At 36.9% G+C, this 17,305-nt stretch overlaps 1 protein-coding gene across 4 annotated transcripts in view; it reads left to right on the top strand.

Moving 5' to 3' along the window:
- IARS1 (isoleucyl-tRNA synthetase 1) overlaps window positions 1-16,603 on the top strand; it is a 111,242-nt gene extending 94,639 nt beyond the window's left edge. Inside the window, exons 32-36 of one of the 4 annotated variants that reach the window (XM_013945289.2) lie at window positions 4,034-4,145; window positions 5,138-5,263; window positions 11,343-11,486; window positions 12,419-12,571; window positions 15,985-16,603. In XM_013945289.2, the coding sequence (XP_013800743.2) occupies window positions 4,034-4,145; window positions 5,138-5,263; window positions 11,343-11,486; window positions 12,419-12,571; window positions 15,985-16,067 (618 nt within the window). In that variant the 3' untranslated portion in view covers window positions 16,068-16,603. Of the gene's footprint in view, window positions 1-4,033; window positions 4,146-5,137; window positions 5,264-11,342; window positions 11,487-12,418; window positions 12,572-13,616; window positions 15,797-15,984 lie in introns of those variants that run through there. The other 3 variants (XM_067303173.1, XM_013945290.2, XM_067303174.1) reach the window with 3 other exon arrangements.
- The last annotated feature ends 702 nt before the right edge of the window (window positions 16,604-17,305 follow it).

The following is a 17,305-nucleotide window of genomic DNA, read 5'->3' as shown; positions in this document are numbered from 1 at the left end:
TTGACCACATGGTTCATTTTGTCATCTGCTTTTAACTAAACAAGTCATTTGGATTATAGAAAATGTGGATGTCAGTACTTATTCATGGGATATAGTGGACATTTTCATATTTATGAATTTCCATATTCATCTTTTTGGTTTAAAAAGAAAATAGTTGGGCTCTGTGTCCAGTATCTTTGGAAATGAAGCCATTTGGGTACCAAAATACAAACCTTAGGCAGTCAATGTGCAAGTATAATAGGGGTTGGATGGTTATTTGTACTCGGATTAGTTCATTGCCTGGACAACAAAAATATTGTTATTCTAGTTTCTTTACTTCAGTATGCTTTTGTATTAGAAAAGCTCTTTGGATTCTAAATTTTACCTTTTGGCTATATTTCTAAAGTTTAGTCTTTCATAACGATGCAGAGTTTCACAGACTTTACAGGTATTCTTTCAGCACCAGATTTGAACCATTTTGTTTGTTTTCTTTGACTGTTCTGATGCGTTTTGAGAAGGCTTTTGCCTTCATTTTATGCAAACTTAACATATTCAAAAGGCATGTCTGTCAGAATTGAGGATGCAAAAGACTCTTCAAACTAAATGTCATGCTAGACCAGAAGGACTTATGATATACCAAATGACTTACCAATTTCAATTGCAGAATGGCTTAGGGTCTGGGAATAGCTGAAAAGAAAGGATGCATTTCATCCATTTTGCTAAACAGTATGTGTAAGGAAATATTTTAAACTTGTTAATGGAACTTTTCAAGTTGAACAAATTTTAAACAAAGTTACTTTTGACCTTTTCCGAAACTAATAGTTTCACTTAGTGACAATCACATGTGAAAAAGCGTTACGTAAAAGTAGAGAATGCTGTGAGAGTTGCGGACGATACAGGTACCTATCTGATTAATTGTGAAGAGTATAAACCTAGATGATGCTGTTGGACAGTCTGGTGTTAAAAGTCAACATTAAATCTGAATGAGAATGTAGAGCCGTTGGAAGAATGAATTTGATGTGGATGAATTCATGTGCTTTAGTGATTATCTACAGATAGTTGGGAAAATTAAAGAAGACGTTATTTTAAAATATTTTCTGTAAAGTGTGATTATTTTCTTTGGTTTTTATTTTTCTTGGGTTTTCACTTAAATATATGAATATAAATATAACTGTAAATATATAATATATATAATATTGTATATATAATATATAATGTGCATACATATATTTAAACTAACAATAGTTTTTTATATATATAAATACAAAAGCACACACACACGTATATGTATCTATGTATATATATTTCTCTTTTCTTTAGAGGATGAAACAGCAGTAGTCAGACTTTTTCCCTAGTGTAATTCTGAGAAGTACTTGTGTCCATAGCCTAACTCTGATATAGTTGCATACTGTGTTGAGTTTAATGCTAGTCGCTACATTTTTCTGTGAAAGCTTTGATGCATGTGCAAATATGTTTTTTTCCCCTCTTACTTTTCTGTTTTGAAATCTTAACTAAGCAGAGTCTAGTGAAGAAAATCATATTGTGAAAAGTGAAAAGATGAGTCTGTTACATTTGTTTTAAATAATGCTGTCTGTGTAGTAAGATCTTCCCCTGACAGATGGTGCTAGTTATTATTGACGTAATTGATAGCTGTGGTCTGGACGTCCACAAAAACCAGGCATCTGCTCAGTTTTGGAAATTAGGAGCTAGTAAGCAAGCGGGAGGCTTGTGGGTCAGGCTGTGGGCTTGCACAAAGGTAAGATTTCAGCCTGGGAAAGCCTATAAAACTCTAACTGAAACAACACTTCATGCAGACAGTCCTGTGTGGCTATTGCAATTAATGAGTAAGTTTACAGAAATAAGATAATCTTAAAATGTTCATAGTGCTGAGCGTTTCTGTCTGTTAGCTTAAAACCTTAGGCATGGCAATTTTGTCGAACACAAATATTAGCTGTGAGTTGTTGTACAGTTTAGATAGCCCAAACTGGCAGTGTAATGTGTGGTAGTCTGAGACAAAGAAAATCACTTTGCAAGTAAATACCAAGTTGACAGTCTTTTAGGGTAAAATAATCAGTAATTGTTAGTGTGCTGAGAGCGCTGGCTCGCTCTGAGGAGTTGGTCTGCGCTGGCCGCTGCTGGCTGGGCAGTCTTCTGCACACCTCAGTGTTAACCATGCTGCCAGAGCTTGTGGGCCTCTGCCGTGGTAGGCAGATATTTAGGATGTAAAATAAAGGTGGAATAGGATCAGATCACTGAGGTTTTAGTGCAACTTTAAAGTCTTCCTCTCACTGGGACTGCAGAGATTTAATGCTGAGGACAGCTGTTTCCCTTTGTATACGCTGTGCTCTGATGCAGCTATCTTGGCACATTAACACCAGTAAATACAAGTACCTGAAATGAAAAAGCCCTTCTGAAGAGGTCCTTCTGGTGTAGAAATTTGCCTTTTGCGGTGTGTTAAGGATAGATACAATTATGAGCAATTAATTTGTAGCTTGGTGCATCAGAGCTGACTGCAGTTAGTCATCTTTAGTTACTGGAGCCCTAAGTGCATATGGGTTTCTGTGCTGGCGCTTCCTGGCACAAAGACTTTGAATGTGTGAATCGAAGTTGAATTACACAGGAATTCTCGCGTGTGCTAGTGGGGGTTGATAAGCGGTGTTGACAAGGAAAATGCTTTATGGCAGTTGCGCGCTTTGAGATATAAAAGCAGGTGCAAGTTATAAGTGTGTAATTCCACATGTGACTTCATAAATTAAGTCAACTCTGGCAGGATCATTGCACCAAATTTCTGAAAACTATCAGAAGGAATAACAAGTCTGCATGATGTTAATATACATGAAGACCAAGACAAAAATGAAGTGCAGACTGTGTCTTTTGGAAATACTTTGAATACATTCAGGCTCAGTATTTCTGTGAAATTTAACTGGATTGCTTTTTGATACAAAGCCTTAATTATGAACTGCTCTTCCAAAGACTGGCTGTGAGAGACAACAGAATGTTTAGTAGTAGTTTAGAAAATACTGTGAAGGAAAAGTAGCTACTTAAACTGATTTTTTAATTGCTGATAGAAGAGGGTAAACACAAAACGAGATTTGCTGCTCGCAAAGTGTTTTCCCCTAGGTTATAAAAGGATCTACCCAAAGAGTGGCACTTCCACTGGTGAGCTGTTTGCCATCTGGGCTCTGCTGACTCTTGTCAGACCTTCTCTGCATTTATGAGAAATTTGGTTGAAATGGCCACTTGGCATCTGAATGCTCTTTGTTTAATTACAAATTTAACTTGTAATTAAGAACTTTTTAGAATGTGTTTCTCATGAAAATTGGTACGAGTGCAGTAGTAATTCTAATCTGTACCTGGTTCAGAAGATAATGCTGCTTGAAAAAGCATAGTCTTGTAGCTGAAGCTGTGGTTTCAGGCCTCTACAAAATAGATTTGTTTCTGTAGTATTGCTAAAAATTTTCAAATGTCTTCATCCTCCAGTGTCTAATTTGCAAAGAAAAATACTCGTTCCATTTCTTGCTAGGGTGTTTCGAGTTTTAAATGATTCACTAATTGCTAATGGGGAGATGGTCACAAAGGTTGATGTGACACCAAGGGCATCTACTGTCTCTGGCTGTTGTCTGTGGCCAGCAGAGACCGATGGAGGCTTCTCCAGCGAGTGCTGCGGAGCAGGAGCCTTCCTTCAGCTACTCTGAATTGCATCTACAGGACTCTTCCTTTCTTAGCTATAGTCACTTTTGGATTATATTTTTGGAGCCTTTCATCACTGTTCTGTGGCACTGAACACTTGCAAAAATTAGGCCATTTATTCCACGCTGTTTTTCTTATGTGTTAAATATTGTTTAACTTTGGCATACATTAAGAGTAAATGGTTCATATTTGAAGAACTCTGCCTCTGAAGGAAGATGCAACAAAACTTGCTATGTTATTATGTTATCATGTAATTGTTTAGTTTAACAAAACAGTATCTTCATGTGGTTTATTTAAGGAAGATATTTTGGTTATGTTTTTTAATAAAACAATGTTTAAGTAATCATAATATTCCTGTTTTTAGCTGAAGGGATCAGAGCTAGAAATTACACTTGTCAGAGGTGGTTTGTGTCATTCTGTTGGTCCAGCCTGCGCCTATGTCAACCTCAAAGTGTGTGTTAACGGGGCAGAGCAAGGTAGGAATCTGTCACTTTTGATCTGTCAGTGGTGGTCTTGAAATAAGATTATTCACAAAACAGAATGATGAAGAGTGGAACCAAGAGGTGGTTTGAAAGATGGTGTGAGCTCCCTTCCAGTAATGGCTTTGAATAGTTCTTTGAAATACATTCATAAAAAGCAAAAATACATGTTTTCTGATGTGGACCTGAAGTAAATATGCATGTGCACACTTTCGTTATTTCTATATATTCTATAGAAAGGTTTGTATGGGTATATCTATATAGATATGTATGCACACTGTGTGTGTGTATATGTATTCATCTACACTCAGAGCATAGATCTTGAGAATTTCTAATATTTGATATAATACAGTAGTTGCAGGCAATGCTTTTCTATGGAAAAGATACTGTTTAAAGTATAAAACTCAAAATAAGAGTTGAAATAGAGAATCTAATAATTGTTTTGAATAATCAAAAGCACTTTCCGTAAGTGACCACAATAATATTCTTAAATGTATTAGTGTTGGGCTTTATATTAAAAGGAGAGAAACATAAATGCACTCTAGCAACATTTTTTTCTAGATATATTTGCATTTTTTGTGTCAAAAGAAGTATCTTTTGTTTAACATAATTACAAAGCTACTTACTAAATTATAATAAACTTAACTAATTACGCTTGTGATCTTAGCACACAATCTGCCATTTTTAAATCGATACTGTACTGTACCAATACAATTGTAATTCAGTGACATATTAATTCGACTGCTTTGTTAACAAAAAGATCAAAATTTCCATTATGCTTAATCTGCAATAATAGACTTGAGTCGGTTTTGCTGTCTTCTTCCCTCTTTCCCTTTCCTACTACAAAAATTTCTGGAAGCGTGTGAGGTTACCAGTTCTATATTAACTTAAAAACTTACTGAAATTCACTAGAACAACTCTTTAGAAAAATCATTTAAACTCAGACATTGCTTCCATATTGTACTTTAATTTCTGAATTTTGGTTTTAGATGGTGTGTTGCTGCTGGAAAATCCAAAAGGAGATAATACCTTGAACTTCACTAGACTTGTAGATGCTGTGTCATGCATTTTTGGTCTTAAAAATTCAAAACTGACAATTTTTAATGGAAAAACAGGTAAGTGGAGTATGACAATAAAAAATGAAAGTCCTTCCAGCAGCAAGTAGAATTTATGTAATTTACTGTATAACTTTTTCTCTCTATATACAAAATTGCCAAGAAAACACACAAGGAAAATTTTTATTTTCTAGTACATAGTTTATGAGAATGTGTTTATAGCCGCATGTCAATGTTTTCAAAAGCTGCTGCTAAATGATGCTCATCTCTTCTGTTACCTTATTTCCATCTCTGTTCAGTTCTCAACAGGACAAAATTTGCTCTGTTCACAAAGTGTTTGTGTTGGTTCCTGGCTATACTATTTATTGATGGCAAGTCGCCATCAGCTACTGCATGATTTTTTTTTTTCCTAATGCCTCATTAGGCAGGGGAAGAAGTTAAAATTGAATGCAAACTGATTCCTCTGCAGAGAGAAAGATTTGTTGTTGCTTTTTCCCTGTAGAGAAGCTTGAGGATTTCTTCATTTCTTCTGTTTAGAAAAATCTGTCAGCATATTTTTGTAGCATGAGCTTGTGCTCTGCTAACAAATGAAAACATAAAATATCTTCTGTAGGTTATATAGAGAGTCATAGTTTGGGTTCATTACAAAGATAAAATATCTGATACAAGACAAGCAAAACATTATGAAAAATGTTGCAATTAGTGACCAAGAGACCTTAGCAGCAAACTGGCTTGCTTTCTTCTGAGATGGAGATTCTGTTTTATTATTACATTACATATAATATTCTGATATAGTAGCAAAAATGACATCTAAAAAAACAGTACATTAAGAACAAGATTACACTAGTAATCAAATGATTTACTGAATGGATACAGAAAGCAGAGTACTTGTAGTGACCATGCCGTGATATGACTTCAGAGATGTTTCAGCAGTAATTATTTTTTGTTGTTAGGGTTATTTACAGGTCCCTCTTGAAGTTCAAATTTCATTTGCCTGTTTCCACACATTCAAGTCTAACATGAGCAACAAAAAGAAACCATAAAATACTACAGAAATGGTAGCTCCATGGCTGCAGAAACCTTTGCTAGTGTATTTTAAAAGAAATATTACTGAAGCAATATTTAAGAGGGAGATGGTTAACTTTATTGTTGTAAATGTCTGTCCTGGGATGCCTACAGGACTACTAAGGAGCACCGTTTCCTGCCTACCTGTGGCATATTAGAGGAATACTCTCATTTGGGTCTGTAATACCACTGTTACCATCTCTACTTTTAGTTTCTTCTTTGTCATTCCTTAAAGCTATTTCTTGAAGAATGTTTTGGGATTTTCATAATGGACCTTTATCTGATGTAATCCACTTACTTTGCTTATTGTGATAAAACCTCTTTCAGAGTCGCACTCAGCTGAACTGAATAGTTTCATCATATCAAATGATCCTTCTTTGCTTTTACTTATAGCTGATTTTTAGGAAATTCTGGAGCCTTCAATATCTTACCTGAGTTTCAGCTCTATTCTGAATGAGGAAATACTTTTCCTTTACATCATTTTCCAAATAGCAATGATACACTTTAACAAAATGATAGCAGTATGGTATGTGACTACAGAGGTGGGTATAAACTATCATGATTTATTACCATCTCAGATGTTAAGAGATGATCTGTAAAAGGCCAAGAAGAGTTGGGAAACTCTCAACTCATTAAAGATTATACGCAACTTTTGGTTCCTTATTTGGCTTGTTTTCTGCCACTAACAGGAAAAAGGATGCAGCATAAATCTGCTTATCCTGAATTCCTAAAGAGAGAGTGGTAAAGAATACCTAAGCCTCCCCTCTTCTCAAAGAACCTTTTCTGCTGTAGGAGCAAAGGCTTTGTTCTTTTCCTTTCCGTATCATTTAGGCTGTGTAGATAGCATTTTTGGACTCTCCTTCTTGACATAATGATTTCATTCTTTTCTTCTCTTTTTAAGTGGTCTGGACAAAGAGGGATTTTTCTCTGCCCACTTTCATCTTAACAACTTGGAAACTCCCTTAGAAAGATTAGATTATCAAATTCACTTTTGTCGCAGATTGGCAGAGATCTAGAGTAAGTATTTACCAGTAGAGGACGTGGCTCCCTGAAGGACCAGGTTTGGATGCATGTAAAAAGAAAAAAACTCTTAAAGCTGCTAGAGAATAGAATTGAAATCCCTGACATTCAGTTCAGGGAGGATGCAATCCCTTTGCTTCGTCTGTCCTACCCCGGCGTGGGTATCGCTGGTGAGGCTTACCTGTGGTTTAGTTTAGGACATGGAACTGATACAGCTCCTCTGTCTGAGGTGAATTGCACAGAAAAGGTTGCACGCTCTAGGTGACTTGTTGCTGAATTGTTGCCACTTACGTTAATAAAATTGTGGCCAAGGCAAACCATATTTCTGGCTCCTTATTTTCCTTCCAGGAGTTTCTAGGGTTGTCCACTTTGTTCGCAGCAGAGTTTGTCGTCTTGTTTTCGAATCGTAATGAAGATGTGCTTTGGGTTGGGTAATGGCATAAAATCAGGCAGTTCTTGCATTAAGGCAGGGTAAATATATGTCATGTCCCTGTTTCTTTGTGCAAAATGGAAATAATGAGCTACACATTTCCTCCCCAATGGTGAATCAGTGTATTTCGAGTAACTGCAAACTCTGAGCGAGCCTCTCTGATTTATACTGATTTCAGACACCAAGAATAGTTTGCCTCACTTTACATTTACTTTATGGAAAGTCATTTAGAGGAAAGAGGCTGGGCTCAAATCAGATTGTAAAAATAATTACTGTTGACTTTCTTCTAACTCTAGGTTGTTGAAAACTTTATAAACTTACTGTGAATGCTTTCTGAGTTGCACTTCAGTTTAATGGAAGTAGCACATGTCAAAAACCACTGGTTTAAGAAAAAAAAGGACTTCAGTTTTCTGAGACTTTGGCAAGCTAATATAACTGTCTCAATTGTGCATTGTTAAATTATCCTTGTCTTTTAATTTTTGGGGGTGTCTCCCTATGCTTTTCTTCCATACTGTGCCCATTCTTTCTCTCTCTCTCTTTTTTCTTTTTTTTTTAACATGCTGGACTATAACATCAATGTACCTTGTAGGGCTGTTTCATTGTTTCCATGTACTGTTTGTACTGTTTTGGGAGAGGATTTTTGTTTGGTTTGGGGAATTCCGCCCCCCCCCCGTTGTTCCACTTCCCTGCGAGTGGGTGTGTAAGATAATTGAGTTCTTAAAGAACCCCGGTATCGAGATGTGCTACAAGGTGTTGTGCCTGTGACCCCCTGGAGTAAACGTTTTGGGGGCGAGCAGGTTGGTGTGTTTTTTACAATCCTTTAGAAGTTTTAAGGCGTGTGGTTTTTGTGTTGTTGTTGGTTTAGTTTTTTTGTTTGTTTGTTTTTGTTTTTAACCTGAAATTGGAAGAGCAGAGAGCCCAAGGAAGAGCCTCCTCATACAGGGCAAAGGCAAAGAATGACCTGCTGTTCCTTGTTAACATTAAATGTTTATGGGTGTAAGATAGTAAACCCATAGTAAGAAAAATAAGACCATTGGCAAGACAGACAGTGCTGTAATAGGATGTTTTTACAAGAGAAGGGTGACAGATAACAGATGGATTATTAACCTGTTGGTGAATAAAGTAAGTTGTGACTTAATGAAATTGTATTTGTTGATGCCCACTTTGTCGTCTTGCAGTTTCCAAGACAAGGAGCCTCTTACAAGAATAAATGAAGCTGTAAATCATTTAGTGTTAAAGAAAAGTGGGGAGGAGGCAAAACCCCCTCCCCCAAATCTTCTTACTCTGTTTTATTTCCTCTTTATAATTTTCAGCTGACTCATTTTTTTTAATTTTATTCTTAGCACTGTTTTAGGAACATGAGGAAAAAAAAAAACTTTTTGTACTATATATTGAATTTTTAAAAGGCCAGGAGGCTGCCAGGTACCTTAGGAGAGTATTATTGCTTAGAAAATCTCAGCTGCAGGGAGAACTGACTTTAAAAGGAATTTTAATATTGATGAGCCCTTGCAATATCTGCTTGTTTTCATGTGTCTCACATATATGGGGGGAAAAAAAACCAAACGGATCCACTTGATCCTTTTCCTTACTGTTTATTAGAAAGTTATATAGACTGAATTTGTTGACAGCACTGTACATGAGATTTTTCATATGAAAATGTCAACAGTTCTGTAATGTAAAAGGTTTGATTTGTTAAATATGTAAATCACAGTTACAGCAGGTCATGCCCTACCGGGTCTGCATAGGTCACTGCAAATATGTGATTTTATACTGTACGTTATTTGGGCTGTGTTTCTTGTTCTGTAAAGCACACTACTGCTAGTGGCGTTTCCTGCCTGTTACCTAGTAATTGTATGTAAATCGCAAGCAGTGCTGCTTTAGAGTTACACTAGGAAAAGCTGCGGCTGCTCCCTCTCCAGATGATGAAGTCTTGTTAATTGTGCTAGTTACTGTGTTATTTTTTTTATTGCCTTTTTGTAAGCGGAGCCGACAGCAAAGCCCTTAACCATGCGTGCTCATGCACCCACACCTGAAACATCTCAATGAAGTGATCAGTTAGCTGACAGATGACAATTTTAGAGTCTTCATTCTGGAAAATTGAATTTTAGGTACAACAATTAAGTTCCCCCCCCCTTTTTTTTAAATATAAAACTTAAAATGTTGATCTTTAAATGATAGAGTTGTTGTACTGATTTAGATAAAACACCTAGAGATTGTTTTGTAACATATTTCTTAATATGTAGACACTGCAAAAACTGGAAAAATGTATGTGGGTTTTTTGGGGTGTGTGGGTTTTTTTTGGGGGGGGGGGTTAGCAGCTTGTCAAATTCTTTCTTAGAAAGCAGTCTGAAGGTAGATATGGGAAACTTTCATCTTTCCTTAGGGCAGTCTCCGAAGAATTCCACAATGCATCGCATTTTATGTTCTGTGGGACTTGGCAAAATTTTGAGACTGTAGTCTGGTACTTTTCACCTCTTTATTTTGTTTTCTTCTTTTTAATTTATGAGTGTTCTTGGAAAAAGGAGCACTGTTTCTGTCCCTCTCAAAAATGATTCAGTTGAACTTACAGAAAATAAGCTTTCTAAAGCTTAGACTCAGCAGCATGCGTGCGAGTAGTGCTGATCTGGAATGAAGACCTGTTGGAAGGATATGACAGATGTGCCTGCTCCATCTGCCCAGCAAATGCATTATTCTTGCAAGAAATTAAATTTAATAATTCTTCCTGGACTTGGTAGTTGGAGTTCTTTTGCAGCTGCAGTAGCAGAGAGTCATGTTCTTTGTGTCTTAAATTAGCTTGTATTCTTTAATTTTGGTGCTATCAGCAGGTTTCTTTACCTCTGTGGTAGATAGGGCAGCTGTTTGTGTAGGTAGTACAGAATGAAGCCTTACATGTTTTATTTGTATTACAGAAGCCTCATTAGTGTCTCATCTGAATGCTTTCAGGGCGGTGGTGTATTATGTTAAAAATCCTTTGAGGCATGGTCCTAGTTTGTGTCTCATCTTCCACTGTTTTCTAAATATGCATGGCTGGAGACCTCTGCAGAATCATCAGCTATTGCTGACATTAAACAGTAATAAATATTAACACTGAGGGCTTTACTCGTGATTTGTCCGGCTATTGATTTTGCATTTATTGTCATCTGGAGTTTACCAAAGGAAAATTCCTGATGTTGCACGGTAACAAATATCCAGTGCTGCTTCAGCTAACAAAGTTAGGGTGGAGGAAAAGATCTTCGGTCTTAATCTAATGAGATAGAAATGGTTGGCCTAAGTGAATGATTTCTAGCTTATTTTAAGTTATTAAACTGTTTTTATTAACCTGTTTTTATTAAATAAGTAATCATATATTTATTTGCATAAAAAATGAGTTCATAGCTTTCTGTTGACTTGAGAACAAATTTCCACAGCCAATCAAGTACTCTGCATTATTAGCAACCAAAATATTTCTGCCCAAATTCCATTTTTCAAAACGGAGAAATGTACTTTCTTGAGAAACTAATGCTGAAGAGGGAGGCGCTTCCACAATGAAATTGGTAGTTAGAAAGATTCCTTGTCAGCTGATGGAGCAAGAGCTCGATGTGACTGTCCCTGTAATGGCCTGACTGGTTTCATTTTCTTTTTCAGAACTGATAAGCAAAACTGACCTGCTTAGTCTCAGCGGAAAGACTCTACACGTGACGGCAGGGTCAGCACCGGCTTTGCTCAGCTCCGCTGATGCTCTTCTCTGCCAGTATATCAACTTGCAGCTGTTGAATGCAGAGCCACAAGGTGTGTAGGGTTCTAACTGCTTTTCACTTGCACAATGAGATTGGGATTTGAGTTTTGGACACTGTTGTTTGCTGATGGAGATAGGCATGTATATTTTCATTGGTAGGTAGGCGGTGACTTTTTTTTTCATAAAAGAGAAAGAAGAGCCAGTCTGAGATAAGGAATGACATTTAAACCTGAGCCTTTCAACATTGTTTTCCTGTTTCTGACCACAGCTCACTTATGCATCTTATTCTAAAAGGCTGTGTCTAAAACTGATGAGAAAAGGAAGGGGACAGAGGAGGAGGAGCAAGCTCTTCTCACAGAGTGGTTGTAAACAGCCTATAAAACACAACTCAAGGCTATTTAAAAGCCAAAAGAATCGTGTTATTAACCTGATCTGAAGTTATAGATATGTGTGTATAATTCTGCCACAGCTGCTAATCTCCTAATTTCTACTTTGAAACCTCTCATTAGAAAAGATAAGAATATCTTGGTAACCCAAGCTCTGGTATGAGTCTGTCCCGAGCTGTTGGTCCATGTAGAGATGTGGAGCCTTACTGAAGCTGCTGAAAAGCTAGTTGGGTCAAACTTTTTTTTTTTTTTTTTTATGGGGATGTGATCATTGGTGTGAGTTTCTGTAGGTAATAGTGGTTTGTGTGTTCTGTTCAAAAATTTCACATCTTCCATAAGCAGTCTCCAGGTTATTCAGCTGACCATTGTATGGAATTCTGGAAGGTTTTCTGTTATTAGTCAAACTGTTAATAATCATTTATACTTCTGGACCCATAATTCATGGATTTATTTAATTAATAATTATCCCTAAGTAGTCTGGTATGGTTGATTAGTGAACAAAAATGAAGTGGGAGAACAAATACTAAATTTTAATTTACCAAGATAAACAAAGTAATGCTATTCCTCACCAATAGTAATACCACTGTTTATTTTGTTAGAATGTCAGAAGGGAACAGTGGGAACTCTTCTAATGGAAAACCCTGTTGGTCAGAATGGATTAACATATCAAGGTCTTCTACATGAAACAGCAAAAGTTTTTGGGCTCAGGAGCAGGAGGCTAAAATTGTTCCTAGATGAAGCACAAACTCAGGGTAAGCACAGACTTTTGGTTTGCTTTTTGTAATGTCTGAGGATACTTGGAAGTTTTTGTTGAGGACCAGCTCTCTAATTCTTTACATGAGATCTAGTTTATTAACTAAATGCACACAATTTACATTGATTTCTAATTTTGCCTGCTAATTCAATATTTTTGTTTACTTAATAGAATCCTTTACGTGTATACATTTACAAGTTCAAAGCTTTAATGTATTCTCCTCAGCTGATCTTGTCTGTAGATCCATATGTATAATTTCCAGAAAATTTATTATAACCACAGAATACACATACAAAGAGACAGTGAAATTTGAATGAGTAGTGCAAGCTGGGGATGAAATGACCAAGACCTGTTCTCAAAAAGGTTCTTCCTTTTGTAATGGAAGGGTCAATCAGCAGTGTCAACACTGGTTACTTCCTGATGTGACCAAGTAGTGAGAGTGAATCTCTTCCTAGAAATAAGTGAGTCCAGACCGTGAATATTTTAAGAACCTCTTCAAATTGTTCCTGTAACAATCATGTTGTTGCAGATGCATGCACTTGCACTTTAATTCTTTTTGGAGAAAGGGACCAGAGGGAAAAGAGTGAGAGTCCTGTTCCGGAGGTGTGTGAGCAGGTCAGCCTTGGCTGGGTGGTGACAGCTGCGTTTCAATCCGAATACCTGGGAAGCGGCAAGCTTTACCGCGGAGTCAGATATCTGTACAGAATCAGAATCTTCTGAAAACAGTCCGAAGATGAGGCTTAAAAACAGAAATTTGTGATGCACAAGAAAGAATATAAAGGAGAGAGAGATAAAAGCTAAGATCTAGCCACACGATAAAAGGGACATGCTGAATGATGTCAACAAATATAGAGAAATACAGAGAAACTGAGAGTATAGCATTTATAAGCCACACAAGGTATAAGAACAAAATATATTAACCACGTCATTTGCATAAACAAAAAAAGTATTTGTGTGCAAAACCTTGCTGAATTTAGCTGTTCAGCAGCAATTTATATTATTATATTGTATTTGTTCATTTTTGGTTTCTATCATTGTTACAGAGCGAAAGGAGCTTTTTTTTTTTTTTAAGCAGAGGGAGATTCCTGAGAGATTCCTTCAGATGAAGATGAGTTATCAGAATGGAAAAAATTGAAAACATTTTTATAAATGTTGTCAAGTTGGGCATGTGCTGTCTATCACACAGATGTTTGCTTGTTTTAGTAACAGACATGGGGCTTTTTGTTTTTGTTCCCCCCCACCACCCTCTCCTCCCCTTTGTAATATAGGAAAAATGATCTATAAATAAATGTCAGTGGTGAGTATCACCTGTTCATGAGATTGAAACACGTGAATCATAGATACCTGTTCAAGAAGTATTTGGGGCAAGCGCAATACTTTTTAACATGATAGCTTCAAAGCCTTCCTTTGGAGGAGTTAGCACAGAAAAGAGGATGTTCTTACATTATGTTGGTAAATCAACCTTCCAGTTTCCAAGTAATAGTAATTATTGTCTTAAATACTGTTGAAGATATTAGCTCTATGTAATTCGGGGGTTTGTTTTTTGAAGTTTTGCATTTTATTGTTATTTAGCATATCAGTAACTGCAGAGGGCAATGGTCAAGTCTCAGAAAAAAAATAAACAAAGGAAAAAAAGCCTTTCAGACCAAGTTTGTCAAATTAATTTGGTTTCTTCTGCACATCAAAATAACTTTTCTACATACTGAGATAATGTTTTCTTGGGGAAGGAAGGGAAGATAATGAGGGTATAAGACCTTAACTGTTGATTTGGATTAGACCTCCAGTTATTTAGCTCTCTAGCTTGGTATTCAACTGCTTCAAACAGAGTGCTACACTGGAAGAGGACTCTTTAAAAACAGTATTATCAGGATCCATAAGGGCTGCTTAATTATTTAATTAATAGATGGCTTTTAAGCTTTCATGCAGACTGTGTTTGCTCACTCTAAAAATGAAGTATTTTTCAAAGAAAGGTGGGGGCCTTAATGTTAGAAGGAACGTACATACTCTTACATGGGACCAGACCCTCTTGCTGGCATTTTTAGAATCAGTTTTCAGTCTGGAACATCATCCTGTGGAAAACTGAGCTGCTTTTACGTTATCTCCATGGCTGCGCTTCCCAAACGTGCCTCCCCTCCCCGTGCAGCTCCCTGCTTCCGGGGAGCTGGGGTGAGCCCAAGCAAGCCCAGCATGGACGGCAGCGCCGTAGCCACTGCCGAGCACCTCACTCCTCTGAATGTTACTAACCTTTCAGTTGTGCTAACAAGTGCCCAAATTTTAGATTATCTTTTATTTGCTTTTGCTGTCTGTATGGATTTTAGTGTGCGGAGTAACACAGTAAACCTCTGATATCCTTTAGCGTTGCTTTCGGCATATGTATTGGTGGTTGCCACACTGAACTTTCTTGAGAGAGAGACTTCTGGTGCATTTGGTACTCAGATTGTTTTCGAATACTGGAAAGTACAGCTTTGCCACCAAAGTAAGCTGTTATTGGTGTCGTTTGCTGCAGCTGAAGGGTGTTGGGAAACACTGAGCTAGCAAGCATCCGACTTCCTGGAAAGAGTGCTCTGGGAGGCAGCAAGAACAAGGAAAGCGGTTTCCCATTTGTATTGTCTTTGCAATTGTGAACTTTGTAATTGTCAGGCATCTCTTCTGCAGCTGCAAGACAGGATTGCTGTGTGGCTGTGTTTCCTAAATAGTTATAAACCCTGACCCAAAATTATGGATATATGCTCTATCTATACAAGGTTTGTTGGTGAGACTTTATTGTTGCAAACCATGTATATAGCTATTAAAAGGTTTAAGGAATTGATCTCCCGTGGTGTGCAATTCTTCAGGCATACTTGACAAGATTGCAGCATTAATTTTTCAGCAGATACTACTACAATCCTTGCTTTAAGTATAAAACTCAAGTTAATGTATGCATGTTCTTTTTCTAATACTCCTTCATCAGCTTGTTGCTTTGGCTCCTGTCAGAGACAGGGTATTAGAGGAGATGGCTTGTTGGTCTTTCCAGTATGGCCATTCTTGCATGGTATTTACAGAGATCTCTGCTTTTCAATGCGTTGTGTTGTGTTACTGATACTGACGTTGTTGTCACATTACAAAATGATTTTGTGAACCGAATGTCAGTCCATGTGGATGGGAAGCTGGGAGATGAAATATGCTTTGAAAAATTAGACATCTTAACCGCCAGCAGTGTTTTAAACTCTTGCAGTAGGAAGCCTAACATTTCCTTTGAATGCACTGGGTTTTAATAGGTAGGAATTTGTGCTGAGCATTTTCTGTCCAGGTTCCATTTCAAAGGAACTGGTAGAGCTGCCTGAATAAAGAAATAAACGTATTGATAGCTCTAATGTTTAAGGAGAAGTACTAACTGTGTTCTGTTTGTCTCTTGTTTTTCTTTTGATTCAGAGATTACAAAGGACATCTCAATGAAGATCCTGAATATGAAGACCATATATGTTTGCGTTATACCCACCACAGCTGAATGTTGAGGAGTCCATTTTTATGAATAAGACCATCTAGACTTTTTTTCCACAAAAATGAAACCAAATTAAATTAGTATGCTTTCAGATTAACATCCTAGTTGTGTATGGTACTTCTAACATCTCAGATTGCACACAGGATGTTTTCTACGAGTGCATGTGTAATATGCTGCTCTTTGGTTTCAAATACAATGTATTTTCATTATGTTACCTTATGATACTGTAAAAGCTGTTCAGAGTCATGTCAGAACTCCTTAACCCTAGATATCTATGCAGTACTTTGCCTGAATGAAATGAGACTAGTACCTCAGTGATGCTGTTCTCTGCCTGTGCAGTATGCAGGGAGCATTTTTGCTTTTCGAAACGGTGGGTTGCGTACAAGGCTCTATGATACACATACTATGTTACAAAAGCTTTGAAACTCATTAAAGGGGTCCCAGCTTTGTTCACTCATACTAGGTGGATTTTCCTGAAGTGTACGGTTGTTGATTTAAAATACTTCCTAATTTCAACAGTTTGAACAATAAATTTGCTTCATCTCCAAAGCCTTGTTTCCCTGAATTTGGAGTACTTTGGCTCCCTACATTTTCTAAAGATGGCGCATGGCACTTCATATGGATTGAGGAAAACCTAGAGGAAACTCAAAATCTGAAAAATATCAAACTTTAATGACTATCTAAGTTACAATATTGTCAGCTTTGGGGATTTTGTTTGGTTAGGGTTTGGGGGCAGGGTTGTATTTGTGTATGTGTTTGTTTCAGATCTAAAAACAAGTTTTAGACTTAAATTAGTGCTAAAGTTTTGGTTTTAGAATAATCAGCACAGTTTGCCAAATGTTTTAGTGTTAGCTTGTATACCTGTCAGCAAGTGAAGTAACAGGCAACCTTTTTTCAGTTTGAGGATGATGGTTTTTGGCTCTAATACTGGATTACTGAAGGGGAATTGGACACAGCTTTCACTGAACTTCAACAGTGTTGTTAATCATTGTTGAAACTTGCTACTGTACAGAATTCCTGCGAAGGTATACAGCTGCCTTTACTGCAGTGTCTTCTTATTAGTTTTCTAAGAACAAGGTTATGTAAACTGCAAACAAGAATTAACAGTGAATAACATCTTATAAGAATAATGAAGTCTTGCTTAGCATATTTTTCCATTGCTGTTTCTCATCTTTCATTTATATTTGTCTAGCTACAAATATAAATTAAAGCTTTTTTCTGTAATACACTATATTACCAGGAAAGACTAAA

The sequence above is a fragment of the Apteryx mantelli genome, chromosome 12, assembly GCF_036417845.1.
Source record: "Apteryx mantelli isolate bAptMan1 chromosome 12, bAptMan1.hap1, whole genome shotgun sequence".
Taxonomy (NCBI): domain Eukaryota; kingdom Metazoa; phylum Chordata; class Aves; order Apterygiformes; family Apterygidae; genus Apteryx; species Apteryx mantelli.
The sequence above is the reverse complement of the archived record's forward strand: the minus strand, read 5'-3'. Positions and strand labels throughout refer to the sequence as shown.